The 23,084-nt window shown below is 44.2% G+C and overlaps 1 protein-coding gene across 1 annotated transcript; it reads right to left on the bottom strand.

Annotated features, from left to right (window-relative positions):
* Nucleotides 1–18,756: 18,756 nt before the first annotated feature.
* AMER1 (APC membrane recruitment protein 1) lies at nucleotides 18,757–22,152 on the bottom strand. The gene has a single exon (XM_021678650.1). The coding sequence runs from the start codon at nucleotides 22,150–22,152 to the stop codon at nucleotides 18,757–18,759; it is 3,396 nt and encodes a 1,131-aa protein (XP_021534325.1).
* Between the last annotated feature and the right edge of the window lie 932 nt (nucleotides 22,153–23,084).

Genomic DNA, 23,084 nt, shown 5'->3' with positions numbered 1-23,084 from the left:
TCACCCATTTAGCCCATCCCCCACCCATCATCACCCATCCATCACCCATCCATCAACCCTGTTTGTTCTCTATAGTTGAGTCTCTTATGGTTTGCTTCCCTCTTTTTTTTCTTTCTTATATGTTCATCTGTAAAACTTGATATTTTAAATGATATAATGTGGCAATTCAGCAAATTGGATTCTCCCTGCTATTGTTGCTTCTTATCGATTGTTGTTGGGCTTGGTTTTGTGTGTGTGTAAATTTCATGAGCTCTTTTTATAAAGTCTGTATCCTTTGTGTGTAGCCGTTGAAGTCTCTGCTCAATTTGATTAGTGGTGACTAATGATTAGACAGCAATTTCCTTAAATGCCTGGAACCAATAAATACCCTTAATCTGTGCTGAGAGGCACTGTATGTATATTGGAGCATGCCTTCAACACTCAGCCAAGCAGTTTACAACTCTACTTAGCTTTCAGTTCCTACTCGTACAGAGCTTCAAGATCAGCCAGAGTTGAGAGCCTAGGACATTCCTGGGTCTTACCTGAGCATTCACAGAGCCCTAGGCACATGTACAGCCTCTAGGTTCTTAGAAATATATTGGAGCTTTTAAAAGTTCCTATGTACATCTCATTCCTCAGCTATTCCATTAATCTTTTGGTTAGTCTACTGTTTGCCATAGACATTACCCACTATCTTAGCCAACTGCAAATTTAAAACACTTGTCTGTGATTGTTTTCAACAAACACCTGCCCCCTTCCAGAGAGAAGGTTTTTGTTTTGTTTTGTTTTGTTTTTTATTCACTGATATCTGAATCAATCTTGTAAGGGGGATCTTTTAGGAAACCATCAGACAAGATAATAACAATTATTTGATAATAAGACCTTTTGAGATAGTTGTAGCTCCATTCTGCTCCCTCCAAGGGCTGCCAAAGTGTTTGGCAATGTGGGCTATTATTTTTTTCCAATATTTTAAATTTTTTTTAATTTAAATTCAATTTAGTTAACATATAGTGTATTATAGTTTCAGGGGTAGAATTTAGTGACTCATCAGTTGCATATAACAAGCAGTGTGTAGGTTGTTATTTTTTAAGGTTACTGAGTAATGAGAGTAGAGGCTAGAACCACAAAGTACCACAAAGCTCACTATTCTTAATGAGATTCAGTTGTATTGCTTGAATAAACATAATCTGGGTTGCTGAAAACCTTTGATTAACTTCTTATGTTCTGAAAAAGTTGATTCTGACAAATTTTACCAGGCTTTACATTGTCTTTATGGGGGGACAAATTTTTGCAGGTCCTTACTGCCCACCCTTTTAACTGACATCATCCTATGCAATTACCCTTTAAATTGGTTAAGAGAAGAAAAAATAAACAAATATGTAATTATGGCCTCTATTATCATTACCAACATAATTACATTTACTGGAGCTGTTAATTTTTTCGTGTGGATTCTAATTAGTATCTGGTGTCACTCTTTTTTCAGCCTGAAGAACTTCCCTTTGTATTTTTTGTAAGGGATATCTTCAAGCAATAAATTATCTCCGTTTTTGTTTATCTGGGAATGTCTTAATTTCTCCTACATTTTTGAAGGATAACTTTATCATATATACAATCTTGTTTGACAGTTGATTTTCTTTGTTTATTGAAGTCTAATTAGCATACAATGTTATATTAGTTTCAGGTGTATGACATTGATTCACAACACTATACATTATTTTCTTTCTGCATTTTGACTATGTCATCCCACTGCCCCTATTGTTTCTCAGGATAAGTCAGCTGTTAACCTTGTGATTTGCTTGTATGTGATGAGTCATTTTTCTTTTGTTCTTTACAAGAGTCTTTATTTTTGGAAGTTTTATTACAATATGTTTAGACTTCTTAAAAACTTATTATACATGAAGTTCATTGATCATCTTGGATGTACAGATTAATGTTTTTATCAAAATTGGGACAATTTCAGCTATTATTTTTTTCAAATATTCTTTCTTTTCCTTTCTCTTTCTCTTTCTCTTTGTCTTCTGGGACTCCAATTATGTGTACCCTTGATGGTGTCCCACAGGCCTCTTTATTCTTCATTCTTTTTTCTTCCTGTTTCTCAGACTGGACAATCCCAATTGATCTATCTTCAAGTTTATTCTCTCTTCTGTCAGTTCAGATCTTCCTCTGAGCACCACTAATACATTTTTCATTTCAGTTATATAACTTTTCAACTCCAGAATTTTTATTTGGTTCCTTATTAGACTTTCATTCTCTTTATCAATAGTCTTTATTTAGTGAGACATTGTTCTAATACATTTTTTTTTAGTTATTTGAACATATTTAAAATAGCTTATTTTAATTCTTTGCCTAATGAGTCCAAAGTTCTTCCTCAGGGACAATTTCTATTAAACACTTTTTTCTTTGTATAGATCATACTTGGTCTTTTTGGTATTTTTGTTTTTTGCTTTTTCTTTTTTTTCTACATGAGTCATAATTTTTTTGTCAAAAAAATGGCCTTTTAACTAATACAATGTGGCAACTCTGGAAATCAGATTTTCTCTCTTCTCTAGGGTTTGTTGTTATAGTTGTTGTTTTTTTTGTTGTTGTTGTTTTAACTGGCTTTCCTCAACTAACTTCTTTGATATACATGGCCATTGAAGTCTCTGCATGGCTAACTTAATGGTCAGCTAATTATTGGATAGAGATTTCCTTAAATGCCTGGAACTAATTTGTTTTCCAGCTGTTGCCAAGGATCTCAGTGTATATGTTGGAGGGAGCCATCAACACTTAGGCAGGCAGTTTTCAGTTCTGCCTTAGTTTTCATGTTCAGCTTGTGAAAAGCCTCAAAGTCAGCCAAAATGAGAGATTAAGGCATTTTAATGTCTTTCTGCTCAAATAAAGAATACAGCATAAATAAATGAAACATAAAACAAACAAAATCAATAGCGGAAATCAACAAAACCAAAAGGTTGTTCCTTGAAAAGTTCAAGAAAATTGGCAAACCTTTACCTCAAGTGACTAAGAAAAAGAGAAAACTCAAATTACTAAAATTAGGAATAAAAGAGGGGACATTAATACCAATTTTACAGAAATAAAAAGAATTATAAGGGAATCCTATGAAAAATTGTATGCCAAAAAATTAGATGACCTAGATGAAATGGACAAATTTCCATGAAGACACAAAGTACTGAAAATGGCTCAAAAAAAAATAGAAAATCCTAATAGACATGTAAAGAGATTGAATTAATAATCTAAAGTCTTATTACAAAGAAAAGCCTAGAATGATATGACTTCCTTAGTGAATTCTACCAAAAGTTTAAAGAAAAATTAACCTCAGTCCTTCAAAAACTCTTCCAAAAAATGGAAGGGGACCCCCCCTCAACTCATTTTATGAGGCCAATACTACTATGACACAAAACCTAGATAAAGACATCACAAGAAAATACAAATACAGATGAATTTCTCTTATGAAAATAAACACAAAAATTCTCATCAAAATACTAGCAAGCAGGGCGCCTGGGTGGCTCAGTCGTTAAGCGTCTGCCTTCGGCTCAGGTCATGATCCTGGGGTCCTGGGATCAAGTCCCACATCGGGCTCCCTGCTCAGCAGGAAGCCTGCCTCTCCCTCTCCCACTCCCCCTGCTTGTGTTCCTGCTCTAGCTATCTCTCTCTCTGTCAAATAAATAAATAAAATCTTTAAAAAAAAATACTAGCAAGCAAAATCTAGCAGCTTATAAAAAGGTTTAGACATCATGACAAAAGTGGAATTTATTCTAGAAATGAGGGGTTAGTTTAACATACAAAAATCAGTCAATGCAATATACTATATAATAAAGGACAAAAGCTATCAAATGATCATCTCAATAGACACAGAAAAAAATTGACAAAATCCAATACTCTTTCATGACAAAAATATTCAATGAATTAGGAATAGAAAGAGACTTTCTCAACATGATATAAAGGGTGTCTAGCAAAAACCCAGCTAACATCATACTCAATGGCCTGCCAAGGAAACAGTTAAAACATCTAGTACATAGAGTGGTGAGAACTGGGACTAAGAAAAGGTTGGAGCCATAAGATATAAGGCTTTGAATGCCAGGTTGAGAAAATTAGTCTTGATTTCGTAGACAATAGTGACTTCACGAGAGGCATAGCCTGAGCAGTTGGGTGATTTCTAAAGAACATTCTGGTGGCTTCAGCTGAGAGAGGAGGCATGGAGTTCAGTGGAGGCTAGGGATGAAGGCCTGATCTGGGACCATGGCAGCTGAGATGGGTAGGAGGGGATGGATTCAAGAGATATTAAAGAGATAGAATCAATAGAATTCGGCAACTGATTAGATGTAGATTCTGAGCAAGAGTAAAGAGTCAATGACAACTCCATTTAGGAGCCTGGCTGGCTGGTAATGCCATTAACTAAAAGGTTGAATTCTTCTGGCTTCAGGAAATGGAAAAAGGCAGTATAGCATCCTCTGCATATCAATCTCTTGAGACATGAATACTATTATTCTTTTGACAGGCAAATTTATTTTTTCACGGCAAAATTCCTTCCACCTTTCCTCATTGATTTTATTTCCAACTGTTACAATCATTTTCTTTTGCTCTCTTCTGGACATGTTCTAATTTCTGTCACTTTCAGAATGCAAGATACAGAGTGGTGAGGGCGGAGTTGTTGGGTTTGGTCAGCAAACCCCGAGGTGGTGAATGAAAAGATTACTCCAGACACCTTAGTAGGAGAAAGGAGAGGGCATGGGGACCAGATGCTCTAGTGGAGAAAGGTCCAGAGCCAAGCTCTGCCTCCACTTTTATTGTGAACGTTATCAATTCATCGAAGGAATGAGAAAAACAAAAAGGAGTGCGAAGTTTTAATAATCAGGACAGTAACATAGAGAGTATACTGTGATTAGAACAAGCTATGCTTGTGACTCAAGTGCAGGCAGGGAGTACGTGACCACCAAAGATAAATGTTTCTCCTAAGCATCTACTCCCCAGATGAGTGCACTGAGCTGCAACAAGGATCCAGCTGTTTTCAACCCAGAAACTGCAAAGGAGGCCCAGTTTTCCAGACATGTCTTCTTTGCTTTTCAATTAGTCTCACCCAGGGAGGCATATATTTATTAAATCTTATCTAGCCAGGCATTATGAATTCCCACAGGATTGGAGAGAAAGAGAGCCAGAGTGAAGGAAAGAGAAAGTATGCTCAGACAGTGAGGCCACAGCATAAGGATATGGCCTGAACTTTAACCTTTAACTGAGAGAAGACAATGAGATGAAAGATCTGTGGCTATCTTACCCTATCTATACTATGGTTCTCATGTCAGAGTTTTCTCTGTTTTGATAAGGAATCAGAGGCAATAAAGTGGTTTTGGAGCCTTTAGGGTTAAGACAAGGACCTAGTAGTTTTGGGGCCTAACTCTATCTCAGTCTTATATCATCTAAGGGGTCTTGGGAAATCCTTTTCCACTCCAGGTACTCTTTCCTGCTACAGATAACATTCCTTTAGGTTCAACCTTATGAAATTGTTAATACTTGGCTATTTTGACTGGCACAAATAGCAATATCACATGGTTCAACTTAGTACTTTTATCTATTATAATCATGTGTTTGCTTACTTAACACGTTTCCATAGCATGTATGCATCTGCATGCACACACACACATGCACACACACACACACATACACACCCCGCTGATAGATTGGCAGCTCCTTTACGGCTGAAACAGTTCTGAATATCTGAGAAAGAAAAGGCCCAGATTTGCAGTGTTTGCTGATTTTCCATGGTGGGAATTACTCTCACCATTGCCAGTTTTGTCTACCAATGTGATGTCACTGAATGTGGAGTTGAAAAGAGATGTGCACAACTGGCTCTTGAAAGCTGGTACAAGCTGGCTCTAGCAAACGCTGGCTCTAGCAAACCACTGCTTATCTCTACTTCCCCTACAGCACTAAATGCAGAATCTCAGACTAGCATGAGGGCGGTAATTCTTTGTCGGTTTGAAGGTACAACCTCCTTCTGAAGAGTCCAAGCTGCACAGAGAATGGCAGTAATAATGGCAACCATTTTGCCACCTACCTTTACAGTTTTCCAAATATTTTTATATCCATTTCACAGAAGTGATACAGGGCAGGAATTCATATTCTTACCTGATGGATGAAGAAGCTAAGGCTGAGAATTGAGGGGAGTGCCCAAGGTCACACAGTCATCAGCAGGCCAAAAACCAGAAAGGCAGGTCTCTGATATAACTCCCAGGAGGGCAGGCAGACACCCTGGACTGGACTACTGCTGGACTCTACTCGCTGAAGCTCAGGTCCACTTTGAGCTATAGAGAAAATACTCCCTGATTCTTGAGCCAGGGGATGGAAGACTACAGACCATTTCTATCAGCCGGCCACAATTACTCTGAATTATTGTTGCTGCCATGAACATAACCAGATAAGGAGGAAGCCACATGAAGCCATCTGTACTCTGTATGGTCCTCTGCCAAAGCCAGGAACATGCTCAGCCTTGGTATTAAGAAAGAAAGAGAGAGAGAGAGAAAGAGAAAGAGAGAGAGAAAGGCCAACAGAGAGAAAGAGATCAAAAGATTGAGAGATTGAGAGAGAGAAACTGAGATTGATGAGCTGGGAGGATTAAAAGAGTGAATTCCTTTAAGTATGGCAATTTTTAAAAATCCTAAAACACATACACACATCAAAAATAAAACTCTAAAGTCACTGTGTCTAATAGCTGGGTTGTCACAGTGTAGAGTCTTGCTGTTGGCAAATAAAAATGGCTTTTGACAGGGACTTGGCAGACAACCAGTGCTAAAGCATTTGAGTAATACTACCACCTTGCATTTCTATAGCCTTTTACGATTTTTAAAAAGTACTCTCACATCTAGTATTTACTGAATTTTCTAGTAGGAAAAATGAAGATGGTCTCCATTGGAGCACAGGATTGGTGGGAGGGAGGCTGAGTAGGTATTACTGGTCCCAATTAGCAGGTGAGAAAATATGCTCAGGGCTGGGGACAGACCAATCCAGGTTATAAAAACTTGCCTGTTACACATTGGCTGCTCCCAGCACAGGCCTGCCCCAAGCCATTTTTTCAACTTCCAGGTGAGTAGAGTTCCTTTTCAGCCTAGCCTACCACTAAGCCTTGCCCCAGAAATGACATTATAAATACCCTAAAAATGCTTGGCTTTAAGGCTGGGCTACCCTGAAAGCATCCCTCAAGGTGGGGACCCTGAGGAAAGAATTTGATGAGTCCTCTTTTTGCAACTTGTAGGCAGATAAATCTCACTTACCAACACAAAAAGCTGCTGGAAACTCATAAAAGCCCAGCCAGACACCAAGGATGAGCCACTGTTATTTCCTTTCCACTCATTTGTTTGATCCCACTGTTCCTCACTTTCCTCGTCACTTTGCACCTGGGCTTCTCATAGCACTTTAGGCTCCTTACTTAGATGATGGTTTTACTCCTGATTATGCATCTCAGACCTTAACCCGCTTGTCCAGGTACAGACTGATACAGGTATCCTGTTTCCAGATGTTTCCAATTTCTGATAAAAGAAACACTTGCCACCCATTCTCTTTGAAGTCTCCATTCCCACTTCTTCTTGGGGTGAAACATTGGACCGCAAGCCTGGATGCTGACAGCTTTGGCTCTCCTGGAATTCTTGTGTGCAGCCACTAACAGGCAATCACATAGCTCAGTGAGAAAATCATGATGGGGCTTCCCCAGTTGCTGAGGTCCTCTACACAGGGATACCAGGTTGACTGGATTTTCTCCCACTACAGGGTCCACACCTACTAAGAATCCAAAGTGAGGCTGCCTATGTGCCAGGGATACAAGGCACAATGACAGCTAAGATTGTCCATCATCTGCATGGGCCAGACACTGGACAGAGAGGCTTTATACATATCATTGCTAATTCCCACAAGGTACAAATTATTTTTTCCCATTTTACAGATGAAGATACTGAAGCTTAGAGAACATCTCACTTATCCAAGGTCACATAGCTGGTAGGTCTGGAGCTAAGAATAGGACCCAGATCTGTTTGACTTCAAAACTCATAATACCACTCAGCCTCTAACAGATTTCCAAGAGTAATGACAAAGGGCCTGTTAATTTGTCCAAAGTGTTCATACTTGGCAAGTTAAAATGAATGGAATTACCTGATCTATGGTGATAACTTTTTAATCTCTGTTAAAGATTTTATTCCTAAAATATTGTCAGTGTTAAGAGAATATTAGAGGACATCAAGGAAGGCAATGACTCCACAGCCCTCTGCCCAGGTTAGGCCACCCTTGAGTGATTGTGTCTTGTTCTGGGACCCACACTTGAAGAGGGCCACAAACACTGGAGTGTGACCAGGAGGGAGTGAGAAGGCTGGGGAGGGGGCTGAGACCCAGAACACAGAGGAAAGTTGGAAGGACCTGGAACTGTTTAGCCTGGAATGAGTGGACTTCGGGTGACATAAGACAGGTCATGTCATTCTCCGCTCCCATCTAATTCAGGATAAGAGCCAAAGTCTTTATGATAGTCTACAAGGCCCTTTCCCATCTCCCCAACCCCAACATTACCTCTGTGACCTCATCTCCCATGATATTCTCCTGACTAATTCCATTTTATCCACACTGGACTCCTGGCTGCTCCTGGTATACATTATCTGCTCTTGCCTCAGGACTTTATTATCTCCTCTCTCAAATGTGACCCGTTCAGTGAGTCCTCTCTTGACCACTTTATTTTAAATTGCAACCTCCTGTCTCTCCCCCTCTATTTCTCTCCATTGTACCTATCACCATCTGACATACTATATGTTTTGTTTATTTATTTGGTTTTTTGTCTGCCCACCCTCCTGCAAAATGGCTATGCCTCACTTTCTTGCTCACTGATGCACACTCAGCACCTAGAACAGAACCTGGAATATAGTAGATACTCAGTGTTTGCTGAACCAAAGAACACCATCTTTGCCTTCAGATCTGGAAGGGTTGTTATAGGACAGAGAGTAGATAGCAGAAATGATCCATGTGGTTTCAAGGAACTAAGATAGGTCAATAGCAGCTTAAAGAACATCTTAGTGGATGATTACATAAAAAAGAATGAAACTGGACCACTTTTTAACACCATACATAAAAATAAACTCAAAATGGATTAAATACCTAAATGTGAGACCTGAAACCACAAAAATCCTAGAAGAGAGCATAGGCAGTAATTTCTAACACTGGCCATAGCAACCTTTCTCTAGATATATCTCTTAAGGCAAGGGAAACAAAAGCAAAACTAAACTATCGGGACTGTGTCAAAATAATAAAGAAAAAAACTTTTGCACAGAGAAAGAAACAATCAACAAAACAAAAGGCAATCAGTATACTGAATGGGAGAGGATATTTACAAATGATATATCCAATAAGGGGTTAATACCCCCAAAATATAAAGAACTTTCACAACTCAACACCAGAAAACAAGCAATCCAATTAAAAAATGGGCAGAAGAATGAATAGACTTTTTTTTTTCCAAAGAAGACATACAGATGGCTAACAGACACATGAAAAGATGTTCAACATCACTCATCATCAGGGAATTGCAAACAAAACCACAATGAGATATCACCTCACACCTGTCATAATGGCTTAAATCAACAACACAAGAAATAACAAGTGTTGGAGAGGATATAGAGAAAAAGGAGCTCTTGTGCACTGTTGGTGGGAATATAAATTGGTACAGCCACTGTGGAAACAGTATAGAGGTTCCTCAAAAATTAAAAAAAGAGAAATCATATGATCCAGTAATTGTAGTACTAGATATTTAGCAAAAGAAAATGAAAACTCTAATTTGAAAAGTTTTATGCACCTCCATGTTTATTGCAGTATTATTTACAATAGCCAAGATAAGGAAGTAACTTATATGTCACTGATAGATAAATGGATAAAGATGCATTATATATATACAATGGGATATTATGCAACCACAAAAAAGGATGAGTTCTTGCCATTTGTGACAACGTGGATGGACCTAGAGGGTACTATGTTAAGTGAAATAAGTCAGACTAAGACAAATACCATATAATTTTACTTATATGTGGAATCTAAAAAAAAACAAAAACAAATTAGTTAAAAAACAAAAAACAGAATCAGACCAGTAAATACAGAGAACAAACTGATGGCTGCAAGAGGGAAAATGGGTAGGAGAATGGGTAAAATGGGTGAAGAGGAGTGGGAGATAAGGCTTCCAGTTTGGAATAAATGAGGCATGGGAATAAAAGTTATAGCATAGGGAATATAGTCAATGATATTGTGATAGTGTTGTATGGCAACAAATGGTAGTTACACTTGCGGCGAGCATAGCATAACATATAAAGATGTTGAATTGCTATGTTTATACCTGAAACTAACATTGTGGGTCAACTATAATCAAATAAAGAAAAATTAATTCAAAAAAGAAGGCACATCTTGGGCATTAAAACCACCCGTGGAGGTGAGCAGGAAAAGGACAGATGGTGTAGGAAGAATTTAAGCATCAAAAGCGGAAGGTTAAGAAAAGGACTACAGCTTGAGATTCTGTTCTCCAGCCTCCTCATTTACAGATGAATAAACTGAGGCTCTGAGAAATCACCCAAATTTCCATCAGTTGCAGGCAGAGCAGGGACTAATATCATGGTGTCCTGCATTTTAGGACAGTGATTTTTTTTTTCAATAAGGCTGTATTTTTGTGGCAGGGTGATTTCTAGAAATATTCACGTTTGTTGTCTTTCTAGGTCCTTGCCCATTCCCCTGCTTCTTGGAGGTAACCAAGCCCTTGACAGACCTCTTGCAAGAGGGATTTCACAGTGCAGAAAGCAGAAGCAGCCTGAAGTGACCAAATCTATCATTCTCTTATAAAAGCCTGAAAATCCCATTTATTACATACTGTCATAAAGGAAAAGGAAGAGGCACTGGAAAGCCCAAAGAGAAAAAAAATAAGAGAGATCTTTATCTCTCCCAGCCCCACCTAGAAAGGAAGAGTTCCTGAGTCTGGGGCAGTAGGAACTCAAGCACTGCTTGAGGGCAGATCCTTAAGGATGGGGAGGAGACGGCTCTAAGATACCTAGAGGGAGGTAGAATTTAAGTCCCTAGGCTCTCAGCTTTCCCTCTCCCACTGCTGGCATGGAAAATGAGGGTGTTAGTGGTGACTGGAATAGGTTAGAGATTAGTTGCCCTTGCCCTAATTTCTGTGTACCATAGTGTCCCCTGAATTCCAGTGCCCCCCTTGAAGGGGGCCCCCAGTCATGACTGACATGGAATTTTTGCTTCTGTGTTAGGATGGGGGGCTTGAAGTCAGAATTTAGTTACAAAACAAAACAAAAAAGGACTATTTATTACATACCCACATCTGAATTTGTGGACAGAGATAGATGCCCATTCCATTTTTGTTTTCTTGAAGAACATAACATTAATTTTAATCATAGCATTTGTGGCCAGGCAGAGCATCCACTTCCTGTTAGCAATGGGTGCTGCACAGGAGCTCTGGGAAAACCTCATCAGATGCTCTATGTCCTGGGAGAACAATGTGGAAAATATGCTCAGGCATCCAGAGAAAGTGGAAAAGCAGGAAAGAAACTGAAGGAGCAGAGGAAAGCAGCCTTCAAGAGCCCATCAGACAGCAGTTATTCTCCCAGAGAATGAGACTGTTTCCCACTGTGGCTATTAAGTGATTTACAATTAAGTACCTCTTCATGAGGCGGTGCTCCAGTTGATGGTCTGAGTGGTGGGAGGCGTGTTCTCCAGGCATATAAGTGCTCATGTTTATTGACTCACTCTGCTATTCATCATGTTTCCCAGGCCACTTATTAGCAGGATTAAGTGGGCCTACCTGGCTGGGAACAATTCCCAGAGATCCAAGGCTGGGGGTGGAAGTGGGGGAAGGAAGTCCTCCCCTGGGCTGACAAGGGCCTCTGATCTGGGCTTGGGGCTGGGAGAGTGGGCTGGGCCCAGTGGAATAAGGAGGCGGCCACAGTTCCTTTTTAGTTTTAGGATGCTCTCATTTTGGGCCTGCTGCTGGGGTCATTGCTGGGATTTACTGTTAGCATCCCTAATGTGCAACTAACCAGAAGCTTCACTACTAGTATGATAGAAAAATGCAGGAGATTTGGAGTCCACTTATCTGTCTGTGTGAACTTTGGCAAGGGTCTTAACCTTTCTGGGGCTCGGTTTTCTCATCTTAAAATGTACATAACAACGTTAACCTCGTAGAGTTAAGGTAAGGATTACACAAGATAATGTGGTTAAAGTGTCTAGTGCCTGCACGTATCAATGATATTTTTCATTCAGGGCTTGAGGAATTATTAGCAGTACTCTTTCTCTTCCACCACATCTTCCACCCCTACCTGCCCACTCTCTTTCTCACTTTGACTTACAGTCAATGTTCTGTATTACCATGAGCAAGTCGTTTCACTTTTCCATGGCTCCTTTCCCACCTCTGTAAAGTGGGGATAAGATCATCTGCTCTACTGACCTGCTTCAGGGGCCTTTTAAAAGATAATGGAGATGGAAGGAGGTTGCAGACTAGAAAGTGCTACCCTCAGGTCACTTGCTTTTATTGGCCAGGTAGGGATCCCAGAAGCCATGCAGCCCAGCTAAAGTGTAGGAATTATCCAGAGAAAGAACATGGTTGGTAAGGCCCAGAGCCCAGTGAGGGTGGGGGCAGTGGGGAGCTAGCAGCTTACCCACAGCATCCTCCAAAAGATCTGTACAAAGGTATCTTATCTGTCGTGTTTACTTCTGCTCTAAACAGACACTGGGAACAAAGGCAGCCTGTTCACCAGGCACAACCCCAGTCCTTAAGCAGACCAGAGAACAGGACTGGAGCTAACCAAAGTGGTTTCCTTGGTGATCTAAGGAAAGTCTTAGGAGGTTCCCTCTACTAACATCCCCTTCCAGTATTGCAAAGGACTCCCCAGAGGGTCACAGTGAAGGCAGCCATCAGTCACAGCAGAATAGGAAGAGCTCTTACCACTCATCTTATCCAGCAGGTACAATGCACCAGTCATGTGGGATCCACACCACAGAAAAGAACTCCACCCCAGGCCGAGTCAGAAAGGGGTGGGGAGTGCTGGATTTAGGCAGCTGAAAAAGTTCCAAGGGTTACTCTGTGGTAGCCCAGTCTTCTGACTTGCATATGGAAACTAGTCTAGTCAAATCTATGCCCATGCCACCCATATATTATTGATGCAGAAACTGAAACTCAGAAGGAGGGATTTTCCCAAGCCCAACTGATTAATGAGGGATGAAAATTAGGGTAGAAATCTAGGCCTCCCATACTACACAACCCCTTGAATTCCCAATGGATGTAATAAGACCTTCCTAGAAGGTCTTGCTCCAAAAGCTCTCTGAGTAACCATGACCCTCTTCCTTCCATGAGCAGTCCCTGGCAGACAATTCAACATCTATGAATTATTAACTCCCCTCCCAGGAGCTTCTCTCTTTTCTCTCTCATTAAATTGCTTTTATTTTGGCTTTGCTTGATTCATGCGGTGTTGGGGGCCACCAAACTTCTTTGCTAATCTGGGAAGGAACTCCAGGGAGTTTACCTATGTGTCTGTGGCAGTACTGTCTACAGTCTATAGCAGTTTCAAGCAGCTACTATTTCAGGCCTTCTGGCTTGGGCATGGCAATTGGGAAGAACTCAAGGGAGCCCACTAGCAGGTGTTAGAAGCCCTTGCTTATCAGGAGCCAAGGTAAAACACATGTTTCCCACTCAACCCCACAGCTGAATAGGTGGAGCAGTAAGCTGCCCAGAAAGCATCTCTGCCCATAAACCTGGGTGAAGAATGCCATTCCTGCAGCTTGGCTGGAGAGTCCCACTATCAGTACTATCCTTTAGATGGAGCCATCAGTAGGAGGTCCACACCTCTGCCTCCTGGCTGGTGGGGATGTCAGCACACTTGAATGAACTGAGGCTAATTTTAGAAGTGCTAACCAGCCCCTGGCAGTTCTCAAAATGTGAAAAGTGTGATGGAGAGTTTACCAACACTGCATCAGACAGATGCAGGGCATGACTTGGATGAAGAACTGAAGTTTCCTCTACTTTACTTTCAGCTCTGGCTTCTGTTTCCCCAGCGGGTGATCCCCAGCCCCTGCCAACCTCCTTGCTTTCTCCATTTTCCTTCAAGGGCAAACCCAACAACCATGAGTCACAGGCATGCTGCTGTGGAACAAACCACAAGAGTGCACTTTTGTGACGGGGGGAGGGGTCCTTCTTGAACCCAGTTTATTAGCATTCAGCAAAAGAAATATATGTTGTAACAAATAGGCAATGCATCAAGATATCCGGTGAGAGCTAGGATTGGACAATTATGTGATGTCTCAGGGATAAGGAAGGGGAAGCTAGGGCACATCCAGGGACCATGCTCCCCATTTTACACTGGGAGAGAGAAAACTCTTACACCTGGGGTGGGTATGTACTGCAGTTACCGATTTCTTCCCTCTGTCCTCCAGCCATTTTATTTAATATGAGCTAAATATACATTCCTCGTTTCTTCTCCACCCCGCCCCCATATACAGCAGGGAAAACAAGCACCAATAGTAACAAGAATAATAATTAAAGCCCCGCCTCTCAGTAGGCCCAACCCTCACACATATACATGCCATGTGGATTTTCTTCTTAGGAGTGACTGCAGGATAGAAAAGTGGGAATCAGACCAGCAAGACATTACCCTGATAGTCACTGTTCCCCCATAATACCATTCGTATGTGAACGGGAGCAGGACAAGGCAGGGGAAATGGCGGTAGGGGGAGAGATACCCCCAAAGCAGCAAGAGGGGTCAAGGAGTTCTCCAACATCTCTTCTGGGCAAATGTCAACTGAGTTCTTGGAAAGTCCCATGCAAGGGTTTCCCCAATGAGATGGCCAATTCATGGTGTTTGAAGCATCACTATCTGTCTCTTCAGCTTCTTAGGGAAAAGGGGCATGATAGAAACTCCATGTCCTCCCCACTGGGTGGAGAATGTCCCCAAAATGCTCCTTTGGAGAAACTCAGAATGACAAATAGCACAACATGGGGACTCATTTCAAAATGAAAGCACAAAACATAAAAAGGAGGGGGGGAGGGAGAGAGGAGAGATGGGTACTTCCAGAAGGTATACACATGGGGAAGGGGCAGGGTCCAAAAGAAAAAATAAAGCCATAAACAACATGCTATCTACCAGGTTCTCCATGCCTGAGTCACCTGGCATTTGTCATAGTACCTGGGCATCTTTTGCTGTCCCTATCATGGAGGGAGGGGATGGACAGTAAGATACATTGGGGTGAGGAGAGGGGAAAGAGTGAGGACCCTAGGTGGTTGAGATGCCAGCCCTCTGCACAAGCAGCAGCAATTTTTGTGTCATCTTTGTTTTGTTTAAAACTATAAACAGCACCACTTAAAAATAAAGTATATCAGAAAAGAACAATTGATAAACATTGTTTTCCATGAATATAAAATGCAAACAATACAAAAATAGATAATTGACTTTTGATATATATATATATATTAAAAACAACTTGGATGTAACATACACATGGGTAAACTTGAAGTCTCCCTGCTAAATCCCCCATGCCTCCCTCTAGCAACTGGGCCCAGGGGCCGAGGGTGGGTGGGGCGGTGGCACTGGCAAGGGTGGGAAAGTTGCTGGCAACAGGATGAGAGGAATACACCCTGGGTGTAGGAAGCTAATTCCCTGCTTGGTACAGCATTGAGGTGGAAGAGAGAATAGTGTTGACCAAAGCCTTTGGCCCAGGAGGCTTATGAACAGGTGCCCAAGCTGAGTGCCCCAAGGCAGGGCTTCCTTGAAGGTGCTAAAGCACTGAGAAACTGGTAGCCCTGAAAGAAGCCCGCTAGTTGGCCTTCTCTATCCACAGTCACTGGTTCCCCACAGACCGGTCTCATCTGAGAATTCTCAGGATCAGAGCTGTCTGGCACTGAATAAGCCTGCTGGGTAGCAAGATGACAGCAGACACCCCCTCTCAAGTCATATCTTCCCTTGAAATCACATCCACAAGCATTATTCCAACACCTTGCAATGCAGACATGGTGTTCATCTGGTCACAGCCTAAGATATGAGGGCTTGACATCAATACCTTTAGTAGTCCGGGGCATATCTGGTGCCAGCCAAGCAAGCACTGGCTATCTTTGGGGAGAGGCCTGGAGATTAGTTGGCTCTCCAGTGTCAGCCTGTGCTGCCATCAACACATGTCCCCAGCTAGATCTTCCTTCCTCTTCCAGGCTGCTGGTGGGATTCGGCCATCAACTGCTTGGATATAGAGTGAGACTCAAAGGAGCCTGGCTTCTGTAGCCATTCACCCTGACTGTCCCACTTCTGGTGGTGAGGATCCTGTCCTTGGGCTGGCAAGGACATTGAAAGAACTTGCAGGCAGCAATGTTGTCCAAACCATGAGATGTTGCTCAGTTCTAGGCCTTACTCTGTATTTGACCTTCCAAAGCCCAGCAAAGTGTATTAGGATGATTGATGACTTCCCCTCAGGGGCAGCACCTCTCTTATTGCCTTCTTTTCACTGAGAGCAGCCCTCTGCCCTTGGCCAAAGGCTGACCATCTACTTTTTCTCTTCTCAGATAGGCTGGAGGCCCAGCAGGCTCTGGAGGCTGGTGATGGCTCTACTACCTGCTGTGGCTGGCACAGTCCATATACAGATAGGAGCTTGAACTGCCCTGAAGCACAAGCAGAGAGAGAGGAGGCAAGTAGTGGGGTTTCCCCTGTTGTAAAGGCATTTGGTGTTTACTTCCTGCCAAACAGCCAGGCCTATTTCAGTCCCACCCTCCCAGGGCAGCTTTGGTAAGAGGCCAGATGGTCGGAATTTGGGCACTTCTCTCCTGGAATGCTGTGCTTGGGGTGAGGAGGGCCTTGCTCATGCTCTTTCTTTCTCCAACTCCATGACTTATGTATTTCTTCACAATGCAGACAGAATTAGCCTGGAGAGTTGGTCTGGGTCCCTTGAACAGTGGTGTTAGTGTCACACAAACTCATGTGGTACTTCCAGGGGTGAAGCTTTTATCAGACAGGTTTGCTCTTTGTGGGAAGGATCACTGCCAACCCCAATCTGAGAAATGGTGATAAAAACCAGCACAGATACATTCTCTGGCTAAGAGGAAGTTTGCCATAAAGTTTGCCCCCTTGATTCAGAGAGCCAACAGCCTCTGTTCCCAAGAGCCCTGTTGACCTCTTCTCTTAACAGGCATGGAGATAAGTGGGGTAAAGGACAGGGGCAGGAAGGCAAAGTTTATAATTTGGGTCAACACACCCAGGCAAAAAATGTTCCATATTCTATTTCCAATAAAGAAATTAAAAGGAACCCTCTCTTATTGGTGATTTATGAGAGGTTGAGCCAGGTTAGATTAGCCTGTTGCAATGTCTTCCTGACAGCAACTGTTCTTCACCAGTATTTCCAAGCTAGTTTAACATGAAAACTGTGGTTGGAGAAGTGAGTGTACCATTCACTCCATAAAGGGCTGCAACTGCCATGCAATCAGAATCCTGCAGCTTGGCAGAGTGAGGGCAGGTCACAGACTGTCCTCTCAAGAAGGCTGGTCCTTTGAGGATGCTAAGGACTTGGCTAATGAGAAGATGAAAGCTCTTTAGAGAACCAGAACAGCAGCCTAGATGCCTTTGGTATCCTGTCTCTTGGGAGTGCTAGCCTGGTGTCTCTGGAGCCTCTTTACAGCATCCAAATGGAGGGGTGGGCAAGGATTAGGAACTTTTTGCTTTGGGGGAAGAAACAATTTTCTCTTCTAAGAAGCTGGGTTACTTTGAGCTATGCAATGTCTAAAATTCTCTCCTGCCAGCAGGGACAAATGGAACTCTCTCCTATCCTTCCCCTGCAACCCGCAAAAACCCTGATCCCCTATAGCCAAGCCTAATTTAGGCTGCTTCTCTTCCTGTATCTCAATTAAAAGAATATGTTCCTTGTGATGAGATTGTGAAAGTTTCCTTTGGAGTAAAAGAAAAATTCAAAAGTGTCTGTAACTCAGACGTCACAAGCTTAAGAGAGGAAGAAGAAAAAACTCTATCATTCCACAACTCAAGCCTTATGGCAGTATCTACAATAGAACCCTATTTTGTCTTCTGTTTGCAACTGAATGAATTTGATCATGCCATTAAGGGGACAGCATTTTTGTCTTTAACCCAAGCTATGGCAGACCAGGTTAAAGGGCCCCCATCTGGTTACAATGCCAAAGTCCACAGCAATAGGCAGTGAGACACAAGCTACTTGATCCTAAGGACAGTTAGCTGGGGTGAATGGATTATAATCATCTGATGTAATGGTGACAGCTATGCCAAGACTGAAGGGAGTGGGGATGGGGAGGATCTGTACCATTATTTCACATTGTTAACAGCAAACAAGCCCCCTGTCCTCAAGTGGGAAGCAGTGCAGACCTGGCTGTTCATCAGTGGTTCATTATTCACTGTGTGTAGGGGTGTGGCAGGGGTACTAAGGGTTCAGCCTGTGTCAAGGAGGCATGCTATATATATAATCACTAACTGGGGAACTGGAATAGGCACAAAAGTACAGCATCCCAAACCCTGCGTGGGTAACAAGAAAACCCAAAAGTAAAAGCTGGAGCAACAGAGCAGCAGCAGCCTCCTGGGGCAGATGTACTCAAGCCGAATGTGACCACAGATTAGCAGAAGAGGGAAGTGGGAAAACAAAGGCAAAAACTCATAGGATCTTTCCTTGGCCAAAAGGATTTTCAAGTTAAATAGCAACCCCCATCCCCCCACCCCTCTGCCCAACCCCTGATCCCCATTCACATGCTCAGGCCCCATGCCCCTACTCCAGCATAGATGACTACTCAGCTAGTTTTCCATTCACAGCAGTGGAGGAGTAGCTGGTGGAGAGGGGGAGAGAGGCACCTTGCTCAGCCATCTCCTTTGACAGGTCAAGGCTGGAAGCCCTGTAGTGAATGGGTTGAGGCTGCTGGGGACCAGGCTGGACCCTGGGCAGCTGAGGGATGCCATGAGTGATGCCCACAGGCTTGGCCTGGGACAGAGGACTGGGGCTGAAGCCTCCAGAACTGGAGGAGCAACTGGGCTCATCAACAGGCAGCAGCATATCTTGAGGCCTGGCCCTCACACTCTGAGAAGCCTGTGGCTGCAGGTTATAACAAGGGACCATGGGCAGGGGTAGGTGTGAAGGTCGAGATAACTGAGGCCTGGATATCCCAGGTACCCTTGGCTCTGGACCTGATACTGACAGCAACATTGACATGGCCACAGGAGGTATGCAACAGGCTGTCTGCCCATATGGAGACTGGCCAGAAGACCAATCCAACTGGCTGGGACTTATCCAGGCAGGGCCTGGCCCCACTGGAAGAGGACAGGGAGCCCAGGCAGGCCAGTCATAGGCCCCTGGTGGTTCAGTATAAAGGGACAAAGGACTGTCTCGGCCCCATTCTTCCTCCTCCTCTTCTTCATTTGAATCTTCCTGCTGAGCCTGAAGCTCATCAGACACTGTGTATTCCTGGGCAAGGTGGGAATTGGAGAGCTCCAGTTCCAAGGTTTCCGCAGTGTCCAGGGAGCGACTCCTCCTGTTGAGGGCCATAGCAGCAGGTGGAGGCCGAGGGTGCATGCCAGGCAGTCCCAAGTAGCGAGGGAGACTGCTCACACCCCAGGGCAGACCTTGGTAGAATCGGCTGTGGTAGTTGTTGAATGTGTGTTTCTGGTAGTAGCCCAGCTCAAAAGCTTCCAAGGAGGCTGCAAGGTCTTCATCATTGTGGAACTCAGGATTCTCTTCACACTTGCCTTCCCCATCCCGTTCCACATCAGCGATATCAAAAGTCACCATAGGCGGCAGTTCAGGGAGGTTTTGAGTGAAGGATGAGTCAGAGTCAGAGCTGCAGGACATGCTGGAGAAGAGGTTCCCACTGCTGGTGAACTCCACAAGGGCCTGTGAGAAACTCACAGTGGCATTCCCTTCCTTCTCAACCTCCTCTTCCTCTGGCTCCTCAGGTGGTGAATAAGTAGGGTAGGCCCTCCTGGGAGATCCTCCAAAGTTTGCTTCTTGCATGTCTGGCTCAAACATAGCATCACTTTGGAAGAGCTGCATCAGACAGGTACTTTGATCCTTCTTGGAGCAGATTCCCTCAAAACGCTTCTCCAGAGGACGGAAGTCCCTCCAGTCTGGCTCACTGCTTGCAGTGGCAGGGAAAGCTGAGGTGGTTCCCCGGTGGGAAGTCTGAGAGGCCCCTGATACCCCTGCTACCAGGCCCATCACTGATGGGCCTAAGGGCCTCATCTGATATTCCATGATGGGCTTCTCTTGCCAGGTCTGAACCTCTCGGACTTGAGCCTCTTGAGCATGGTCCTCTTGGGCCTGGGCTTCCCTGGCATAGGCCTCTCGGGCTTGAGCCTCTCTGACATGAACTTCTCGGGCATGGGTCTCCCTGGCATGAGTTTCTTGGGTATAGGCCTCCCTGGTGTGAGTTTCTCGGGCACGTGCCTCCTGCGCCTCTCGGGCCTCAAGCTGCTCTCGCCGAAGTTCCCAATACAACAACTGTTTCTGGATGGTCACTAGCCGTTCTTCCTCTGTCTCCATTGCCCCAGGTGGCCGAGAGGAAGAAAAGGGGTCAAAGTTCAAGAAGGGATCAAATATCTCAGAGTTGTGACCATGGAGGTCATAAAGACAGTCATCTACAGGTGGGGAGGTCTCAAGACTATCATCTGGCTCATAGAACTCATACAGGGCATCTCCACTGTAGCTGTCTCGGGGCAGGCACTCCCTGCGGACAAGCCCCAAGGCTTCACCTGAATCATCCTCAAATCCAGGTGTTGTAGAATCATAATAACCCTCATCACTATTGGGGGCAGACTCTTGCTGGTCACTCTGAGGAGTCAAAAGGTCCCCAGGGGCTAAGCCAGGATAAGATCGAACTGAGTCAAGAAGCATGTAGCCATGGTGGCCTGGAGATGTGATGGGATGGTAGCCCAAATTCAGATTGGACCTTGGGTACATCTGGGCACTTGCCCACAGATATTCTAAGTCATATTCTTCTTCCTCCTTGACATCCTCTTCTTCCTCCTCTAATTCCACCTCCTCCTCCTCCTCTTCCTCATCATCATCATCTGGCAAAGCCATCTCCTCCCCACCTCCTTGGTAGGTCACCAGGCAGGAACTTCGCTTGGTCCCATCTCGATTGGCCCTCTGGCCTCCAGAGGCCATGCTGTCTGTCATACTGTCCATGTCCTGCTCTGCTATAATGTCACCACAACCTGTCAGTGAGTCAAAACTTTTCAGGGATGTGACATCCCCAAACAAGAGGCTTAGCTGGTCCCCAACAGGGCCATTTGGTGGATTTACCTCTTCTGCCACCACCTTCTCCCCTGTTTCTGGACTGTGGGGGTCCTCTGGGCCACTGGCTTCAGAGGCAGGCTTGGGCTGCAGAAGTGCTGAGGCATAGGCCTCCTTGGGTTTTTCTGGATCTTTACAGGCTGTCTTCTCAGTGACTACTGGAGAAGGCTCTGGTACTAAAGAAACTTTTGGCCTAGGAGCATCTTGGGGTTTGGCATTTTCTCTTCTGGGGGCTTGGAGGATATCCTCAGTATGGGGCAGAATGGCTGAGCTCACATATTCATGAGGCCTGGCTCTGGTCCCTTCAGGCCCCTTGGGCCCTAGCTCACTTTGTTCAACCCCAGAGACCTTGCTTTTCCGGTGACGGCGGATACTGCTGAAAAAACCTTTCAGGCCTTTCTTTGGCTTGGGCACAGAGGGAGCCTTCTCAGCCCCAGCTTTCTCTGTGGCTCCAGACGCAGATGTCTTGCATCTGGAGCCGGTCTCCAAAACCCCATGGGCACTCTGGGAACTGGGAAGTTGGCAGGGCGATTCAGGCAAGAGTAAGGCAAAGCTGGTTCCTTCACTGACAATGTCTTCAGGGCCACAGGCTGCTTCAGTCAGGCCATCGTGGGTCTTGCTCTTGCTAAGACCCTTCTTGGAGATGCTTTTCCCAGAACTTTTGCTTCGGCCCCCTCCAAAGAAACTAGGCAGGGTACAGATGCCCTTCTTGCCACCAAAAAGTTTCATGGCAGTTTTCCTCAGCCTACCTGGGCCAGATGAGGGTGGCTCTGACACTGGCCCTTCTGTTATCTCAGCTGCCTTGTTCTTAGCTCCTTTCTCTGCCCCTTGGTCCTGGGTGTCCATAGAGGCTACTGCTCCCTTGGCCTGAGAAGCTTCATCCTTTCCACTCTCCATGGTGATGGGGACAACTCAGGTATGTTCAGCTGAAAAAGCAGCCTTCTGGCTTCCAAGCACTGTTATAACATCATCAGTCAGGAAGCATCCCAGTTGGGTCTAGAGGAGATGAGAGAAACAAAGATAGAGCATACTGGTAAGCAAGAAGCCAGGCTGGGTTTGTTTTCACAGGTGTCTGTTATTTCAGGCTTGAGTGGAACCAGAAAGAAAGTAAAAGAAAATGTAGGGAAAACCTTAATGCATTCCATATGGTTGGCTTGCTGGGCCAGTCTCCTCTGGGCCCCAAGGCAACAAAACCCTACATTGAACAACAGACAGCCATCACCCCAGCCCCTCATTGGGTTCACTCCCTTCAGTAGCACACCCTAGGTCAGAACACTGGGCAGGGGGAACTGCAGATGTGGGAAATGCCCAGTTGTGCTACTGACTACAGGAGGAATTATCAAAGTGGTTAAGGTAGGGGGAGGCAAGAAAGGCAGCAGGGAGGTCAGCTCCCATGACACAGAATTTCTGAAAATCATCTGGCAAAACAGCCCACTGAGTCCTCACTGGGCTCTGCAAGATCCAGGCCTCAATTTCAAATTAGTCTGGGTTCTCACTGACATTTTTCCTGGGGCTAGAAAGAAAAGTAGACCCAAAGTTTCATCTCTTCCCCACAGGCTCCCTAGATTGCCTATCTGCACATGCTCAGACTTTCAGAAGCCCAGAATAGGAGCCTCACAGATCCACATTGCAAAGCTGCAATCCAGGATCTGCTAAAAGCACATGGTGGCCTTGGGGCAAGGCACTCTCTAGACTTCAGTATCCTTGGTCCAAGAGGCCTAGCAATACTTCCCCCTCTAGTGGTTATGTGAGGGGTAGGTCTAGGTCAGACTCTTGACTGTTTTGCTGGGAAAATTTTTTAATGTGGCTCTTGGCAACTGGAACCCCCA

The sequence above is a fragment of the Neomonachus schauinslandi genome, chromosome X (genome assembly GCF_002201575.2).
Source record: "Neomonachus schauinslandi chromosome X, ASM220157v2, whole genome shotgun sequence".
Taxonomy (NCBI): domain Eukaryota; kingdom Metazoa; phylum Chordata; class Mammalia; order Carnivora; family Phocidae; genus Neomonachus; species Neomonachus schauinslandi.
The sequence above is the reverse complement of the archived record's forward strand: the minus strand, read 5'-3'. Positions and strand labels throughout refer to the sequence as shown.

What these genes read in the sequence shown, in the direction of transcription:
- AMER1 (XM_021678650.1), bottom strand. Translation starts at nt 22,152, where the DNA reads ATGGAGAGTGGAAAGGATGAAGCTTCTCAGGCCAAGGGAGCAGTAGCC.